Source organism: Macadamia integrifolia, chromosome 8, assembly GCF_013358625.1.
Source record: "Macadamia integrifolia cultivar HAES 741 chromosome 8, SCU_Mint_v3, whole genome shotgun sequence".
Classification (NCBI taxonomy): domain Eukaryota; kingdom Viridiplantae; phylum Streptophyta; class Magnoliopsida; order Proteales; family Proteaceae; genus Macadamia; species Macadamia integrifolia.
In genome coordinates this window covers 1,546,821-1,566,025 of record NC_056564.1, presented here as the reverse complement: position 1 = coordinate 1,566,025, position 19,205 = coordinate 1,546,821, and the positions used below count along the sequence as shown (strand labels likewise).

The window sequence follows — 19,205 nt, the reverse complement described above, 5'->3', positions numbered from 1 at the left end:
GCATCAGCGCCCTGGCCAATAAGAATACACGCTTGGACATCAACCAGAAGAGGCTTGGTGGCCATTTTGCACCCAATGTCTTGACTTTTTAAGGTTTTAATCATCCTTTTTAGAGGATTTTTTGTCCATTGTATCTTAGCTTTTCTGTATAACTTAATAAATTTGTAGACGAAAGTTTTTTGTCTGAAAGTGTGGATTTTGCATCAACGCCTTGGCCGATAAGAATGCACATTTGGGTATCAACTAGGAGTGTGATAGTCATTTTGCACCCTTTGTCTGGGCATAGGGATGCTCTCTCGATAGAAAACATGTTTCCTAAATTTCTCATTCAAAAGCTTACACAAAAATAAAAAGGGTACCCAATGTTTAAAGAAACTATGCCTAAGATACCTTATGTTTGATATATCAACTTTCATATATTCAACTTTGTTAATGCTACCATTTACATGTCCTGTAACCTAGTTCTCTCTCATTTTTTTTGTTGTTCTCTCATTTCACTTGTCCAGCCATATTCATAAACTTGTACAATCAATGCTACAGGGATAGTTAACTCTGTTATCGAAAAATTGGGTGAAGAGAACGATTTGGCACTAGATATCTAGAGATGTGGAAAGAGTAGCTGCTCAATGATTTGTTATGAGTTTATAGAAATTTCAACCTTTAATAACTTCTTCCCACCAATGGGGAGATGGTTTGACCTATAGAGATGATACATTAAGATTTGATTTTGTTAATTTTTTTTTTCTAGTAAACGATTTGGTTAATTCAATCCCCTAGATTTTCTCTTTTCCATTGCGTGTGGATGTAGCAGTTGATTTGTCAAATAATGAGAATAAAAAAAGTATCACCAATCATAATAAAAATCGGTAAAATTAAAAATATGAAAAGAAAAAATAATAAAACTTCGAACATGATATTTAAGAATAAAAGTTTCTCTGCATAGTGGATAGAAGAAAAGTAGACAGTCATAAATGTTTGCCTCCTATTATATACGGTCGTTTAGACTATACATAATCATCAATACCTATAATTCCCCGATACACATTGCAATCTACATACTATCTGAACACTTCATAACATTAATTCCCCAATACACATTGCAATCTACATACTATCTGAACTCTTCATAACATTTGTCTCATTTAAGAGACATGAGGTACTCAAGACATATTTCTTTTTGTGGAGGATTTCGTTTATTTTTTATAGGTAGGAGGGAGGGAAGCAGTAGGTAACAGCCAGGGGGTTCAAAGTCGAGACCTCGTGGTGAGCATGGGGAAGATTTCTTACAAGGACTGTGCAAGAAAAAATTTACATATTAATAATATCAATGAGGAATTAAAAAATAATATCATCCATACTGATGTAGTGATGTCCATGTAAACTCTGCGGTTATTATTTGAGAAATGAGGAACGTAAAAGAAATCTGTAGAGGACAACATAACAATCTTTTTTCTTTTTTTAAAACATTAGGTACATAATATTACCCCAAAACATTCAAAAAAAAAAGAAGTAAAATAATAAATAAATAAGACGACAAGTCGCCGATTGAGTCTTAATTTATTGATTGGGTCGCTTTCTTTGCTTCTTTAGCTAACCAGCACTAAACAGCTCAAGGCATAAGAGAAGGAAGATCGAATTGCTGCCTGCCTAGCAGATCCTGCAGATCCCAGAAGAGCAGCGAAGGAAAGTCACTGCCGGCCCGAAGAGCTTACTGGAAAGACCTAAATCTAGAAGTTTTTTAAAGTGTCAATGGCAAGAACAGGCTCAAGGAATCAAGAATCAGGGTCGGATTGGTCGAATCGGTCACCGCCAATCTCCAATTCCGGTTAACTCAAGGACATTCTATCAATTCTAAGGTGATTTATAGTTGATACTTTGTCGGTTTGGATTGGGATCGATTGAGTCAATTCCGGCAATAATTCCGATCAGGAGATGTCTTTCATCTGATGCACACGGAATGATAGAAACAAAAAATACCCATCCCTTGTTGATGTCCCCGCACAACCCCTCATTGGCCACTCACTGGTGCAGCAGCACAATGGCCACACCATTGACTTCTAAACTAGCTTGAGTAAAAGAAGATAATTCTAGCATCATCTGAGGAATCCAGCCCACAATGCAGAAAAAATACCATCCTACAGGTATCTCCTATGAACAATTTGGATTTCGGATCCAGAAAATGATGGGCATACTGTACTTACAACCACCAATGATCGGAAAACCAAAAAGTTTTAACGCTAACACTAAATTTGCCTGAATTTTTACTACCATCACAATGAAATTATATAACTTGATAATCCTGCACCACTATAATCCACCTTAAGTCTCCTCAATTGGTTGCGCAGGTGACGAGAACCAAAAAAATAACACTCAAGAAAAGGAGAATCCAAAAATGCAGAAACCCATCGACCTATTTAGATCCCTCACCCAAAACCCCCCCACAGGAGGGGGGGAAAGGGTCAGTCTTATCATTAGTGAATAGAACTCATCTCAGACCAGGCTTTGATACCCCCCCCCCCCCCAAACTGATTAGCAGATACAAAGTGACTTCAAGAGACTCTGATGCAAGTATAACACCATCACTGCAGGGGTAATTTACTCTGGAATCATCTGCTCATTGTCTGCATCTCCCTCTTCCTCTATCTTAGGCTTAGATGACGCTTGGCCTGCCCCAGGAGGTTGCTTCTTCTTGATACCACTCACAATGTCATCAATCCTCAATAGCATACAAGCAGCTTCAATGGCCGTCTTAAATGTCTGTGCTTTCACATTATATGCGTCCCAAATCTGAATAGTGAAAAGAGAGAGAATCAGATACAAGATCTCAATTCAAACCAAAGTAATGGATCAAAAAACTAAAGTAAAGCTACAGATACCTTCTTCTCTTTCATATCCACAATAGCACCAGTGATCCCATCAATACCTATCCAGGGGTTTTCACCATTTGCATGCTGTAACAAAGAAAATCATAGTAAATATAGAAATTGCTTGCTACCCCATGTCATTAGATTTCAAGATTACTGAATATCTGCTAGCAGCTGATCTACCTTTCCCTGCAAGGCAGTCATCGTCCGGATCACATTCACACCACAGTTCTGGGCCAAAGTTCGTGGAATTGCTTCAAAGGCTATGGCAGCAGCTTCATAAGGCCACTGTTAACAAGCACATGCAGAGGGTAAAATCTTCTAATCAGAAAGATTTCTATCTCACCATAGGCAAGCTACTTTTAGCATTACAATTAGGGTAACTCAGCCCAGGGACCATTAAAAAAAAGGTTTTTTCCTTCAAGTAGGGTAAGTTATCAATTGTTCATTAACTCGACAAAATTAACATAGAATTGCCAAAGACATGGCACTTTTGACATAAAGGAGTATTCACTATACAAAAGTGAAACTTTTAAACATCCTATCTACAATTTAATACCTGCTAGGCTGTTAAAATCAAAGTCCTAACATTTATTAAAAGCCTCAGTAAAACAATTCCAATTCACAAGTTTTTCAGTTGTCAAACTAATATTGATGTCAGAAAATCAATTCACCTTTTCTATGCCTTCAATAGAAGAACTCTTCTGCTTCAAGGTAGCAGAAACAGTCAACTCCGAAGCACCCCCGCCAGGAACAAGCTTTGGATTTTTAATTATATTTCGTGCTACAGACATGGCATCCTGTTTAAATACAAACGCTCTTAGAATACAAATTCCACAACACAAAGTCTCAGAATACAAATTCAGAATATACCTGAAGGTTCCGTTCCACTTCATTCAAGAGGTCCTTGCTAGCACCCCTTAGAAGAACCGTACAAGCCTTTGGGTCTTTGCACTCTTCAATGAACGCAAAGAACTCATCCCCGATTTTCCTGACCTCAAAAAGTCCTGCTCCAGTTCCAACATCAGATTCCTGGAGCTCATCTGGTCTGTTGACCACAACTGCTCCACATGCCTTGGCGATCCTGTTGTTATCGGTCTTCCTCAACCTTCTGATAGCACTGACGCCAGCCTTGCTCAAGAAATGGCAGGCTAGATCACTAAGACCCTTCTCTGTGATTACCAAGTCCGGCTTGAATTTCAGAATTTGTGCACAAAGGTTCTCAATATATTCTTCTTCCAATTTGAGAAGCACCCCCCTGACAAAAATTCAACTGTCACTAAATCAAGCTAAATTGCAGCACAACTTTTATCAGCAGTTCTGCAATATTTCATGATTAACAATCAACATTTTCATACACTCCACACCACATATACTTTTCTATGCAAAATCTCAAACAGGTTTTCGAATCTGGCCAATGAAAAAGCAGGTCTAACTTAAATAAACACCCTGGATTAGCGTGCCATGCACACCCAAAGAGTAATTTATCAAGATAAATAGAATTCTGTTCATGAAACATGTAAACTGTAAAACATGCTTCTCCATACATGTTACATCAACCCTCTTTTTCAATACAAAAGCTTGAGTTTGAAATGTAAAATTTCGACCCAATTTCTTAAGATATATCATAATTCAATTGGTCCAAACAAACCAAAAATAAGCATGCAACAAGAAATTCCAGACCAGATCTCACCATGAACTACATAAGTAACCTAGCAGCTCGTGTCTTGGGGTCTCCCGCACTCTATTCCACCCCCCAACATTTTAGTGGTTAGTGTTGGCCACCTGTTTTGGCCTTTCACTTTTTCTTTTCTTTTATTCCCCTCAGGGTCTGTATATTCCCTCTTTCCTCCTCTTTTGGGAATGAATTATTTATTCAACCGAAAAAAAAAAAAAAAAAAAAACCTAATGGCTCAATGGAATCAACAAATAATTCAACGGCCGCCATAATCCAGCAACCCCCCCTCTAAGTCGACGTCATACTTAAGTGACATCGTTGATTGAGCAATAAGTGGTCACATGTGGGCCCAAAAAATAATTGGATCATTAGAGATCCTGCATGAGGAATCATGAATTTGCATCAACAACAAAGCTGAAACAGCTCATCCTTGTCCACTGTACACAACTGAGACAATCCTAGAGAAAATATTTTCCCATAACAACCAATTCTTCTGTTCACACTTTGAAAACCAACACTCAAGCTTGGCCCAGTACAGCCTGAACCAGAAGGATCAAGAAACAAAAAACTAATCATTTATTTATTGTAGGAGCGGGATTCGAGAGATGCACTCCAAACTTTTAAGTCAAAATGACAGCATTCACCCCGAAACACCAGCTCAAGTGGTCTAGCCAGATTGCTTTCTACACCTTTTAAGTACAAAAAGTAAAAAACTAGGACTAGGTAGAAATTTTAACACATTTGCATCCACCACATAAGATCAAACCACCGATCACAATGTGTGCAAACAGTAGAAACAGAGTACCAAATCCAGCTTACGGTTAGATTGGCAATAATTTAAACAAAATGCAAAATATGCAAAGCAGCTACACAAATCTCACCAGTCCTCTTCCTTAAGCAGTTCAGCATTTGTCTGATTCTCTCCCTTCTTGTATTCAAGAGGGCAATCAAGAAGTATGATGCGTGGATTTAAAATCTTTCTTCTCATTTTTCCAGGGGCGACAACATCTTTGTTAAACATAACCCCTTTCAGCACCCTAGAATCTTCTAATCGGCCACCAGGAATCTTCTCAACTTTTATATACTTTTTGATATCCACTTCTCGTAATCCTTGGCCAAGATCCACACCCACAGTCATGGTAGCATCAATAGCCAAGTCCTGAAAATTACAATCACAGACGAAAAATATTCAGGTAACAAATTTCCCCATCAAAAGCAAAAAAAACAAAAATGCACAGAATGGGTAAGACACAATGATTGATAATGGATATCCAAGATAAAAGGCCAAAACTGGACAAATTACTTACAGAAATGAGATCTCCAAACTGACTAGTGAACTTTGTAGCAATACAACTCCTAACAAGTCCCAGCATTGCAGAACCTGCCATATTCAACATGTGAGTATTATAATCTGTCTAACAAGAGAAACTTCAATGTGAATGAACTTACAACTGAAGGGAAGCTGATATGATCCTGAATTCGATAGCCCTTAAATTTAGATCGCTATGGGCCCACAAATAAGAGCAGTGCCAATTATGTAGATCCATAGAATAGTATAGGACCCAATTGGAAGGAACAAACAGGGTCTAGGACGTAAAAGTAATGAAATTAAAGAGAAGGAGAAGGCTAGAGTTTAATTTTAGATTGGGAATAAAACAAAAAAAAAATATGGAAAGAAGGGTAAAAATGTAATTTCATCCCACTTTAGGACTTTTCTGGAATTTCAGAATAGTCGGGTGAAAGAGAAACAAACTCGGTCAGAAGGGTTTTTCTGAGATATTAAATCCTAGCAGTGGAATCAAATATGAGATAACTTCAGAATGAGGGCCTGTTAACAAATATTTGAATGACCTGTCTTATTTGTAAATACCAGGAAGAGGTCATCCCCTAACTGTATGATAGCACCCTCAATACGAAACTATTCCAACTGAAATTGTAGAAATAAGTTCCTAACCTCAACCCTCACCCCTCACCCCTCACGAATCCTATCAACCAAAATGAGAACCAACAAACTAAAAACCAAATAAATATATTCTAGGAAGAGTCGAAGAAAGTATGGCAGAGGTTAAGGAACCAGGTTAGACCTCAGCCAAGTATCTCTCAACAGTATCTGTTTTAGGAGGCAGGGAACTGGGGTTAGAGTCGCTTAAGGTAAAGGGGCTAACTCGAAATCAGGCAGAGGGGCTAACACCCAAAATCCCAAAAAAGAAAGGGGAAGAAACAAGGGAGATCTGTTCAAATTTGTTGGACTGTTAGTATCGCTATATGCAGGGGTAGAAACATAATGGCATTTTCGTAATTAAAAGATAAAAGTGCTCCGAATTGATTCTGTATAAGACCTTCCAAACTTTTTTCCTTATCTATTTGAGTTCCGGAATAGGATAACCAAACTCCATTTCTCATTCTATCTGATTAGAATAAAAACATAGCAATTCTGCATTTTTTTATTCTTTGGGTAATAATTTTTCCTAAGACTGACTCCCATGGAGTGGGAGTTTAACCAAACATAGCCTAATTATCCTACACCAAAGTGTATCAGAAGCACTGATTCAATTTAGTTCCAAACATTTTATAGAATGTTAAACATGAATGCTCTAACAGAATGAAGGAAAGAAGCCAAGGAACTCCATAAAATATCAGCATAAATTGCCAAAATAATAAAGAATGTGATTAGTGACTGAAAACATCTGGAAACTTACGATCGTTCACATCAACCGACACAGCAATTTTGTCAAGCACAGCAATGGCATCCTCAAGAGCTTGGTTGTATGCTGTGACAATGGATTAAAAAAAAAAAAAAAAGGAAAAATAACTTTCTTTTCAATGTAAATTAAATAAAGGATCAATTTCTTCCAAGAATTTAAATTACCTCGGCAAATGACTGTAGGGTGATAGTTCTTGTCAATAAAAGCTTCAGCCACATGAAGCATCTCGCCAGCTTTTAAACAAACATTGTTACATTTAAACAGATCAGTAATGCCCATGTTACCCTGTTTGAAAGTTAAAGAGCACACCCCCACCCAGCTAACCCCCCCCCCCCACATTCTCAAAAATGAAAGAAAAAAAAGACAAAAAAGAGCCACCACTACAAGTCCATTTTTGCATATTAATAAATCAGCTGGACCATCAGAGAAATATAAAATAGAACATGAAACCATCTATTAGAAGGAAGCCAACAGAGGAATACCTAGACCTTGAGTTTTATAGAGGTCCATCATCTTGATGTTAAACAGGAAGAATCGCCACTTTCCAGATGATGGTGCTTCAATTCAGTGGGTGCATCCCAAATTGACCAAACTATTAACCAGGTTTGATAATGTCAACCTCGTTGATTGCTTAGTTCAAGGAATGCCACCCTTACATACGTGTAGGGAAACATAAATTTATCTTCTCAATGATAGTACAAGTTTGAGCAATGTCTTCTTGCATAAGGCCTTGTTTGGTTGAACAGAGAATGAAAGAAAAGGAGAATTTCAAATGAAAAACATGTGAGGCCTATTAGAAAAATTGAGTTTATGGGTGTTCATCTGGTCTGAAGATTCAGATCCTCAAAATAAACGATTTTTCTACGAGCTTGTCATTTTCTCTTTAACAGGTCTTCCTACAACCACAACTTCACTAGAAAACTGCAGAGAAGCAGTGCTCTCTATAAAAAAATAAAAATAAAAATAAAAACACAAAAGTCCTTTTTATCTTTTCTGTTGCACAAATGAACAGCATGGGAAGGGGTGCCTATTTTCTTATTTCTGTTTTCTTTTCTTTTCCCTTTTTCCCTTCTCTTTTCTTTTCTTAACTTGTGGTCTCTTGACAAATGAACATTGCCATAATGCATTAATGTCAAGGAAAGAAAGTGCACATTCTGTCCCAGAAAACACTAGCATGGAGCAGAGATATATATCGACGTACCAAGAACAATTACTGAAGTGGTTCCATCCCCTACTTCTTCATCTTGTGTGCGGCTGAGTTCAATCATGGACTGTGATTTCAGGATACACATGTTGTGAGTAGTTGTATTCACAGATAAACAAGTTAAATCCCATGATTTAGCCTAAATGACAACAAAAAATAGTAGGGCTACCTTAGCAGCTGGATGAGCAAGGTCCAACTCACGCAGTATAGCATTTCCATCATTTGTCACTACAATGCCTGGGAAAACCCACAAGGAAAGAAACTCATCCAATATGCAGAATATGGGTAGCATTTGGACTAATGAATTATAAATTAATTTGACAAGAAAAAAAAATATAAGCAGATGCTTACCCTTAAAGAAAGCAATCCAATCTAATGTTAAAACTTGACAAACAATGGAAATCGAATTTTTAAAATTTGATGGATTGGTGTTTACTCAGTTTCTGAAGTTAACAAATTAAATGAGCTGTTTACCAGAAAAGTGAAAAACACAGTGACCCTAAAACAAGAGAGGGATGAGGAGGAGAAAGTGTAACTATCTCCAACCAATTCATCTAGAAGATGCTAATCCCTTTTGACTTCACACCATAGTTGTCAGGGTGCCCAGGCGAGCCAAGGCAGTCAATGGGGAAAACTTTAAGGCGACACCAACAAGGCGCCAAGGTGCCAGTCCAAGCAAAGCAGCCCAAATGCCTTGACAACTATGCTTCACACCTGGAAGAAGCTGAGTGATGCAGTAGCACTTGACTCGTTGGACTAGCATGACTGGCTTTGGAAACCCAACCCCAAAATTGGTCCAACAAGGATTGGAAGTACTTTAGTCAATTTTATGTCTTTTATTTTTATTATTTATTTTATTTCTTTTGTTTGCAACGTAGGAGATATCAGTTTCAGTTTCAGAGTTAGAATAGGAGTCCTTTATTTTCCTTTTAAATAAAACATTGGAGACATGGTGTTTTTGAATAAGAAAACTGAATTGGGTTTTTGCCCCGAGTGTGTGAACGTGTGTTTCCTCTTCCCCCCTACAACTCTGAGACTCGTCTCAAGATTTTTATCTTCTCCAAACCAGCCCTCTACCACTGACAACTACAATATTAAGAATCCAGAGAATGTCCAACGATAGAATGAAGTAGGGAACATAACATAAGATGAAAATTAATGAACATAACATAAGATGAAGATTAATTGTTTAAAAGCAATAGTGTGATATTAAGTCATGGACAACAGAAGGGGGGCACTAGAAATATCGCAAAGGTCATTATCCCTGTTGCAACCAATTCCTATCTAGCATTGAAAATTTCATCCACCTGTGATGTCATAGATTATCATATCATGTATGGCATCTACATCACTGATTCCCCCACACCTCCCCTCCCCCCCTCAAAGAGAGATGGTAAAGCCAACAAGGTGAGGATTTAATGTCACAACTCTATCCACCATTGGTGGAGTAATTCTTCAATACTTTCTTTTTTGTACAAAAGATAAAAAATGCACATCAGGGGTTCTGAACATCTAGTTACATGTACACAGACCGCTTTCCTCAAGATTCCATTGTGGATAAATACCATTGATCCTGTCCACCTGATCATATCAATAGTATTAACTGGTTATAAAGAAGGATGTTTTGCAATCAAATCCAAGGCTATGCCACATTGGCACAAGAATTAAACTCCCCATGGAAGACATCCTTCCAAGCATGGTTCAAACTTGGTGAGATCTCAATAATTTTGGGAATTTTTTTTCGCCAAAACGAGATGTCCTACGAATTACTAAAAGGACATCATCTCGGTCAATATTCGGTATCTAGGCCGAAATTTCGGTATCGTATCGGAAAGACACTGAAATGACACCAACCTAAGCATATAAATACATCATTTCGTTTGGGGGAGTCGAAATTTCGATTCCAACCCATCTGTTTCTGTGAAATTTCGGCTCCTCCTTGCATTTGAACACAAAATCACTCTATTGCCCACTAATTAGCCACATCATCACATCTATTACCTTTAAGATCACTTCAACTTGAAGATTCACACATTTCCAGCTTTGGAAAGGTAAACCATTTTTCTTGAAATAGTAACATAAATACATGTTGGATAGGGCTAGATTTTTTATAAATTAAAACACTAGAGGCCGATCTATGACCTCACAGAGTCAAAAAAAAAAAATTGTTCATAAATATTCTTTCAATTTTTCTGGTTCAAAAATGCATTTTCCATCAAAATAAATTGTATCTTTTTTTGGTGAATATAGCTTTGATGAAACTCAACTATATATATGTTACTCACCATTGGCTGAGCTACGATTCTATTGGAGCGAAATTTTTTTGCAACCGGTAAATATTTATTTTAATTTTCAAAAAACATGAAAATAGTTCTTTCCAGTAGACAGTCATTATGATTAGTGCTGTATAACTAATATGTTTTTGACTTGGGATATTGCCATTTGGGACTTTGAGATTTAAGAGTAAGACGCTTAATGGATGACTTTAGTTGGGACTTGGGAGTTAGGGAGTTGCATATTACATTACTCTAGTACTCTAAATATTAGTTAATTAATGTTGAGATATGTTGTGATCATGGCTTGAATGCATTGTTTAATTGTTTTAATATCATATTGTATCTTGTTCTAGCAATGTAGCAAGTAAAATCTCTTAAACAGTTCAACGGTTGCTGCCAAGCAAAGGAGCAACTCTAAAACATGTTTATTAACCTTAAAACAAGCTATCCACTAAGTTTCAGGTCATAATATAGCCATTTGACCACAGAAACAGTCAACCTAGTAAAAAAAATACACCAACTTGCCAAGATTTCGGTATTAAACGAGACGAGATTTCAAACCTTGCTTCCAATAATCCCTCTCAGTAGTCTCACACAAAGTGAAAAAGTAGCAGAATTAAATGAGATAACCACCACAAACTATCAGTCCTTCAAAATGATTCATTTCCAAATCTATATCACTGTAGGCAATGAACATGATGTGTGAAAAATAAACAAGTCTAGTCACAATAGGGGATGAGGAATAATGTTCAGAAAAAAGACAACAGAAGATTTCATTCATATTTACATACAAAACCCAAAGGAACTTAAGTTAATGAGTAGTAGGATGCACCAGAGATTCACCAACTAAATGGCAAGCTATACAATGTAAGTAAATGAAATTAGATTACCTCCTGCAGCATCTAGGAGCATCTTCAGCATTGAACGGGGGCCCAAAGTAGTACGGATGATGTCAGCAACAGCCTGTAGAACAAATTCAAGCAGCAACACTACAAAGTCATATAAAAACATTAAGAAGAAGAACAAAGACACCAAATTAATGTAGGACTAGATTTGACAAACCAAACTAGACCCAAAACTGCAGGAACTTGTAAACCAAAGAACAACCAATAACCGCCCAACAGTAAACAGCAATAACAGTCCAATACTAATCAGTCAACAGTCCTTAAGACAACTAGAATTATCAAATCCAGAATCTGGAACGTCAGAAAGCAGAATTTGCACCAACAAATAGAATATCCAGCAACAGAAATAAAGTATGGAATTAGGTATGACCAGAATCAAAACATCACAGGAATAGATACACCAAATCAGAACTCGATTCTGGGACAGCAGGTTCTGAGATCTGGCAATCGACCCCAACAACTTCAGAAACTTCAACAGAGCAGTATTAAGGAACTAATAAACACATCTAACCACTGATTGGAAGTTCCAGTCCATTGGAGAACAAGGGCAGCAGTCAACTTAAACACAGAAATGAAAAGGCTGAGATCAATTCTGGGCAGAGAACACTTTCAGACAGAATTAAGAAACTCAGTAACAGACCAGCCCATGGTCTGATCAGCACCAGACTTGGATCGAGTCCTCCTCTGGATGATCCTAACAATCGACCAGAATTACAAGGCCATCGGGTGGCCAGAACCCCAAATAGAACAGGTCGATAGAATAGGTAAATAGAGATCCAGAACCCAGAAAAATTCTGCATAAAGTTCAGATACTACCTGTTCTGCTGGAGAAGATAACCCAATAAAGAAAACCAGAAAATAATAGCAACCCACTCGGACTTCTCGCCGCAGAGTGTCGATTGGATCAAACACCAATCCCTAGGCCTTGATCAAACACAAGGAGCAGTCATTGAAGCCAGCGGCAGCAACAAGTCTTTTTTTTTAAATCATCCTAGGCTTAATAGGAGTCCTCTTCTTTATTTATAACAATGATGGGGGTTACATAAAATAGAAACTAACTTGATTTTCCAAAAACTGAAATAGAAACTCACAAAATAGAAGGTCCTCTAATTACTAAAACTGAAAATAGAAACTAGGAATTAAAAGTACTAAAATTAGAAACTAAATAAACTGGATTGAGAAGCTAAATAATAAACTGAATAACCCCATCAATCCACAACTAAAAAGGAAACTAACTAGTAATCCCGTAATCAATCTTAGAGCCCCCATTTTAGACTTATAAAAGTGGTCTATTACACTCAAAACACATGGGATCAAAGGCCCAACATGTATGGAACCCAACCCTAGGCTTATCTTAATAAAATAAGCATTTTTTTGTAATTAATCTGCATCAATTCTCCCCTTCTTGAAAAAATTCGTCCTCGAATTTTGCAGTGATGAGGGGAAAACAACATGTGCGTAGCAGCTTTAATCATTCCCAAACAAAATTCTGGTTGCTTGTAAACTTTTAGAATGTAGTCTTCAAGGCGTAAAACTTTCTCTTCAGATAACCATGATGGCATAACAAACTCTATATGCTCGACCTTTGAATCAATATCAACTGTGAATGTCGTGTGCATAGAGTTGTCAACGTTGGTATCATTTTTCATCAAGTATTGAAAGAACAAGCTCTTCCTTTTCATCATGAATCTTCAAGACTTGTTCTAGAGTGCTTTCAACCACGACATCATCGTCCACGGCTTCAATATTTTCTACTATGATCTCTTCAATATAGAACTCTTCTGTGGAATCTCCTAACTCTTGACCTTCTGTTTTTGAAACTTCAAAAACTATCTCTTCTTTTTTAACCCTGACTTCGGGTTCTTTTAGTTTAAATAGAGGTATCTTCACTTCATATAGAGGAGTTGTGGCTCTTGGGGGTGCTAAAGCGTTAGGTTTAGTGGCTGAAAAAAATTTCTTGACCTTCCTAGCTTGATGACCAAACCTTCTACCTACTTATGCTATGAGTTCCTCTTTTCGAAGAGCCTTGTCAAAGCAATCACTCACTGTATACACATCAGCAACACCAATTCCTCTATTAATGTCAGCTCGCAATCCCAATCGAAACCGATAAAGTAACTGCCTTTCACTCTCCCTAATGCTTGTGCGAGAATAAAGTGCATCAAATTTGTTCATGTATTCCGCAACAATCATATTTCCTTGACGAAGAGAGTTCAATTGGTCTTGTATGCGAGCTTTAAAATTACATGGCAAATACTTATCAAACAGTTCTTGCTTCATCTCCTCCCAAGTAGTAGGTTCTCTACCACGGTCTTCCAACTCTAGCTCATAGGCTCTCCACCAATCACGAGCAGCCTCAACTAACTTTGCACGAGCTAGTTTCATCTTCTGTTCCTCAGGTAGATCATAGCAGTCAATATAATCATCCAAAGCAACTACCCACTCATAGAACAATTGGGGGTCATGTCTACCATCAAACTCCTTCAGATCGAGCTTGACTTTCTGTGAATCTCTAGAGTACCTCTGATATGTGAGACATTTAGTCTCAAAGTGACCCCTTACGTGTTCTTCAAAAGTAGGTTGCACTACAGGAACCCTCTGTAGTGCTCTCAAATTAGGGTTTGCTCTCCTGTTAGCCAACTGAACAGCTACATTCAATGGGACTTCCACTTCGGGTGTTGTATGTGAATCATCGGTAGGTTGTTGTGGTAAGGCCTCTACAGTCAACAACCTTGTATTCAGTTCAGCCTTCAATTCAGTCCGCAAAGCTTGCTATTTAGCCTTCATCTCAATCCTCAAATTCTGTAACATCTCCATAAGAGAAGCTAGGGTGGGGGTGTTGTTCTCAGACATGCTCTGATACCACTTAATGTAGGACTAGATTTGACAAACCAAACTAAACTCAAAACTGTAGGAACTTGTAAACCAAAGAACAACCAATAACCGTCCAACAGTAAACAGCAATAACAGTCCAATACTAATCAGTCAAAAGTCCTTAAAACAACTAGAATTATCATATCCATAATCTGGAATGTCAGAAAGCAGAACTTGCACCAACAAATAGAATATCCAGCAACAGAAATAAAGTATGAAATAAGGTACGACCATAATCAAAACATCACAGGAATAGATACACCAAATCAGAACTCGATTTTGGGATAGCAGGTTCTGAGATCTGGCAATCGATCCCAACAACTTCAGAAACTTCAACAGAGCAGTATTAAGGAACTAATAAACACATCTAACCACTGATTGGAAGTTCCAGTCCATTGGAGAACAAGGGCAGCAGTCAACTTCAACACAGAAATGAAAAAGCAGAGATCAATTCTGGGCAGATAACACTTTTGGACAGAATTAAGAAACTCAGAAACAGACCAGCCCATGGTCTGATCAGCACCAGACTTGGATCGAGTCCTCCTCTGGATGATCCTAACAATTGACCAGAATTACAAGGCCATCGGGTGGCCAGAACCCCAAATAGAACAGGTCGATAGAATAGGTAAACAGAGATCCAGAACCCAGAAAAATTCTGCAGAAGGTTCAGTTACTTACTCATTCTGCTGGAGAAGATAACCCAATAAAGAAAACCCGAAAATAATAGCAACCCACTCGGACTTCTTGCCGCAGAGTGTCGATTGGATCAAACAACAATCCCTAGGCCTTGATCAAACACAAGGAGTAGTGATTGAAGCCAGCGGCTGCAACAAGAATCTTTTTTTTTTTTAAATCGTCCGAGGCTTAATGGAAGCCCTCTTCTTTATTTAAAATAATGATGGGGGTTACATAAAATAGAAACTAACTTTAGTTTTCAAAAACTGAAATAAAAAACTCACAAAATATAAGGTCCTCTAGTTAGTAAAACTGAAAATAGAAACTAGGAATTAAAAGTACTTAAATTAGGAACTAAATAAATTGGATTTAGAAACTAAATAATAAAATAAATAACCCCATCAATCCCCAACTAAAAAGAGAACTAATGAAAAAAGGAAACTAACTAGTAATCCCATACTCAATCTTAGAGGCTCCTTTTAAACCTATAAAAGTGGTTTATTACACTCAAAACACATGAGATCAAAGGCCCAACATGTATGGAACCCAACCTTAGGCTTATTCTTAATAAAATAAGCATTTTTTTGTGATTAATCTGCATCACAAATCCAGGCAAATGACATGTCTACTAGAACTATAGAATCTACTTCACCAATTAATGCACATGTCTTGAGCCTTGTCGCCTTCCCGACACTACTTCACCAATTAAAGCACCTTTTGCACTTTTGTGGTCAAGCTGCTCTACTCATTAAACCATTGCATGCCTATCATTTTGCTCTGGTTGAATAGCAAGAGACTGGCCCGTAAATTTGAAGATTGGTTAAGATACAAAGATCGGGTTTCATTATCTCGCAATTGGCTATCATAGAACTCGATCTTCTCATTTTCCACACCAATTATCTATTCGTTGTTGACTACTTGTAATTTGTATGGCTGCACAATATTTTTGCATACACTTCATTTTGTTATAAGCTATTTTGAACTACGTAATTGACTGATTCATACACATGGGTTTGCAGACACCTCATTTTAGTCAAACGCACCTCAACTAGCACCTTGGCATCAAATGCTAGGAGGCCTTGGTACCAAGTTTTATCCCAGTCCCTTTTTAGCTTGCCCAAGGCACCATCCCTCTACCTCACAAGTCCCAGCATGGGTACTCTTCATGAATTCTAATGAACTATATCTGAAAACGTGCCTCCGAGGGTCTTTCAAAACCAACCCGAACAACCCCCCCCCAAAAAAAAGGGTCATACCAAAGGTGCTCCTAGAATATAACTTATAAATCTCAAAGCATGGGGCAAAACAACTGAATTGGACTGAAGGTCTCACCTTCCATCCATGGTTCTAGTAGTCGGTATCAGACTGGCCAAATCATCCAATTCATATTGGTATCGGCCCCTCTACCGATACCAACTCCAGCTCAATATGATACCGATCCACCGATATGAACCAAGGGAAAATGTAAATAAAAGGTTCAATGGAAAGCATAAGCATAAGATCATGCCTAAATTGTTGCAACATTGTAGGAACAAGTCAAAAAATTAATAGTTGCATTGAAAATTATTTTCATTCTGAAATCAGTATTGATAGTTATAGCTCCATTTCAAGTGGTAGCGACAATTACAGTGACAGATAATTTATAGTTACATTTTGTAGCGAAAGTGGAGCTTTGCCACCCTGGCTCAGAGAAAGGTCTACTTGCTTTGCTAGACCCTTTATTAAAAAAAGAAAGTCACAATATCGCTAAACTGAGAAAAGTGAACAGTAGTTATAAACGCATTCAGGTCTCAAGTGTGTAGGATTGAACCATAACCATAAACATGAAAACAAAAATCCACCTTGGATGCTTGAATATTTGCATGCTGCACTTTACTTCCAGATTCACGCTTCAAAGAATCCTCTGCTCAGTCAAGTTCATAGAAAGTGTGAGATTTGCAATAGGATAAAAGTTGACGACAAATAGAGCTTAAAACCTTAGGCACTTCAGAAGACCCAGATTTTACATTCAGATGAATAGGAATACAAAAATAACAAAAATAATTTCCTATAAAAGATGCAACTTGACAATAACAAATAAGATGTACTGATGAGCATTGAAAATCACCAGTATTTTAACCTCACATTGGTGCTGCAGGATCTAGGAAATTAAACCTGGGAGATAAACTCCTTTGAGAAGTATAAGCCCAGGAAAGTCCAAAATACAGTCTTCAAACTACAGTGTCATATAATTAACAATAGTGGTCCTAAACAAAAACCATCATCACTGCATACTTGCATAAACATTGAACAGGAGACATCCATAGGGTGGAAATGTTAAGAAAATTTATGTTGCCTCCAAATTGTTGTTGCTGTAAAATGTGTGCATGTGAATTCAAGTTGTGCGTCTAAAAGCCATGTCCAATGAAATCATTTTACTTAAACTTTATCTAACATTTTAAGTTGATCATAAAAAATACATTCATCTCTAGTCATGGCCAAAGTGCAACAAAAAACCTAGGAATCAGGTCATATTATGATCCAAGGAAATGAACATGTTTCAATTGAGATCATTCTTTTCTGTGGTTTCCAGTTGCAGACACGCATAACTAAAACCCCTGACGGGGGTGAGAACCAATCAATGGACGGTGACAATCACTGAGAACAAATCAAACCAAGGTGACCCCTGCAATGCTGCTGCTACTCCCAATAATAGTACTAATTCGAAACCCATTACCAAATACCATGCTCAGTCGCACATGATTGAACCCACTCGTTTCACTATTATCTTCTGAGTTCTGACAAGTGCATAAACTAGGGAAACATAAAACCAGAACCGCTACGCTTCTATCTCAAAAAATTAAATGTAGTTCAACCCAGACCAACAACTGACATACATAGAAAATTATAGGCTAAGTACCCCATTCAAAAACTGGGTTTTCTACATTTTAAACTGAATATTTCTACTTTCCAATTTACTCGTTTCTTAAATAACGCGCAAAATAAGTAAGCGGCACGTTAAAGATAAATTTGTTACTTACTCAGAACAAGGACGGGGGCGTGCATGGTTGATCCCCTTCCTTCTTAACTTCCCCTGGCATTGAGAGTGTAAGCAGTGAATTCCAGACTGATTCCAGAAATGGATTCTAAAGACTTAGAACAGTAGCGTAAATGTAAAGCCGAATAAAAGAAAAAATAAAAACAAAAAATGGTGGAGAAAGGCACGAAATCCCATCACAGTTCACGGTAGAAAACAAAACGAAAAAGAATGGAAAAGAGGGATCAGACTAAGTAAATAGTTACAGAGAATGCATCCAAGGATCAAATCGTCAGTGAGATAAAGAAGAGAGTTACCTGCACTCACAAGTCCGTAGGGAATGAACAGATCCCGCCTTTGGTTTCTATGGAGAATAAGGCGAAGCTGCTGGAGAAGACGGTTCGAGAAGTAATAAGGGCGTTTTTCTTTAAGGACTGTCTATAGAGGAGCTCCTTATTCCCACCCTAATTGATGAATAAACATCACCAGTTGGTTTGTTTTTCTTTTCGTCACGACATTCGCGATTTGACATGCCGTGTGTCCTTGCAATAGCCTGCAGGCTAAATAGAAGAGCCTACTGGAAGTTTTCCAGCCCTCGGCTGGGCCTGTTTAATGAATCTTAGCTCGCGTCGCGCTGGGTCGGTTTAGGGCTGAGGTCGTGAATGCATGGATTTAGTTATTGGTATTGATATTGATATCGGTCTCTGTCGATCGTTATCAGTGGATATTGATCACTTTTGCCCCTTATTTAAAAAAAATATTTTTTTTCTTACTGTTTTACGTCTAAAACGATATGAGTATCCGACTCATATACCAACATAATACTATTACTTGGAACCATGCTTGGATGAGACTCATGAGGTGTTTTTCTTGGAAAAATTACTAGATTACACAAAACTTAGTTTCCATTCACATAACCACCCACCTCATGTTTGTGTCGATCAAATTACACAAAATTGAGTTTAGGTATTATAAAAATGTCCTTTTATGGGAAAGATACCATTGACA

General features: G+C 37.7%; 1 protein-coding gene across 1 annotated transcript; it reads right to left on the bottom strand.

The window, feature by feature from the left end:
• Nucleotides 1-2,238: 2,238 nt before the first annotated feature.
• LOC122087237 (T-complex protein 1 subunit gamma) lies at nt 2,239-18,670 on the bottom strand. The gene is made up of 15 exons (XM_042656301.1): nt 18,515-18,670; nt 18,202-18,254; nt 17,023-17,084; nt 11,618-11,690; nt 8,621-8,688; nt 8,449-8,518; nt 7,412-7,480; nt 7,242-7,313; nt 5,850-5,923; nt 5,424-5,701; nt 3,738-4,122; nt 3,539-3,664; nt 3,048-3,152; nt 2,877-2,951; nt 2,239-2,787 (listed from the first exon to the last, which is right to left on the bottom strand). Exons 2-15 carry the CDS (start codon nt 18,224-18,226, stop codon nt 2,596-2,598), a joined length of 1,674 nt encoding a protein of 557 aa, XP_042512235.1. The 5' UTR covers nt 18,227-18,254; nt 18,515-18,670; the 3' UTR covers nt 2,239-2,595.
• Nucleotides 18,671-19,205: the final 535 nt, after the last annotated feature.

Coding starts and splice junctions, on each gene's coding strand:
- LOC122087237 (XM_042656301.1), bottom strand. CDS start 18,226: ATGCACGCCCCCGTCCTTGTTCTGA. Junction 4,123..5,423: donor CTGCTTAAGGAAGAGGACTG/GTGAGATTTGTG, acceptor AATTTTTGTCAG/GGGGGTGCTTCTCAAATTGG. Junction 2,788..2,876: donor TGGATATGAAAGAGAAGAAG/GTATCTGTAGCT, acceptor TTCACTATTCAG/ATTTGGGACGCATATAATGT.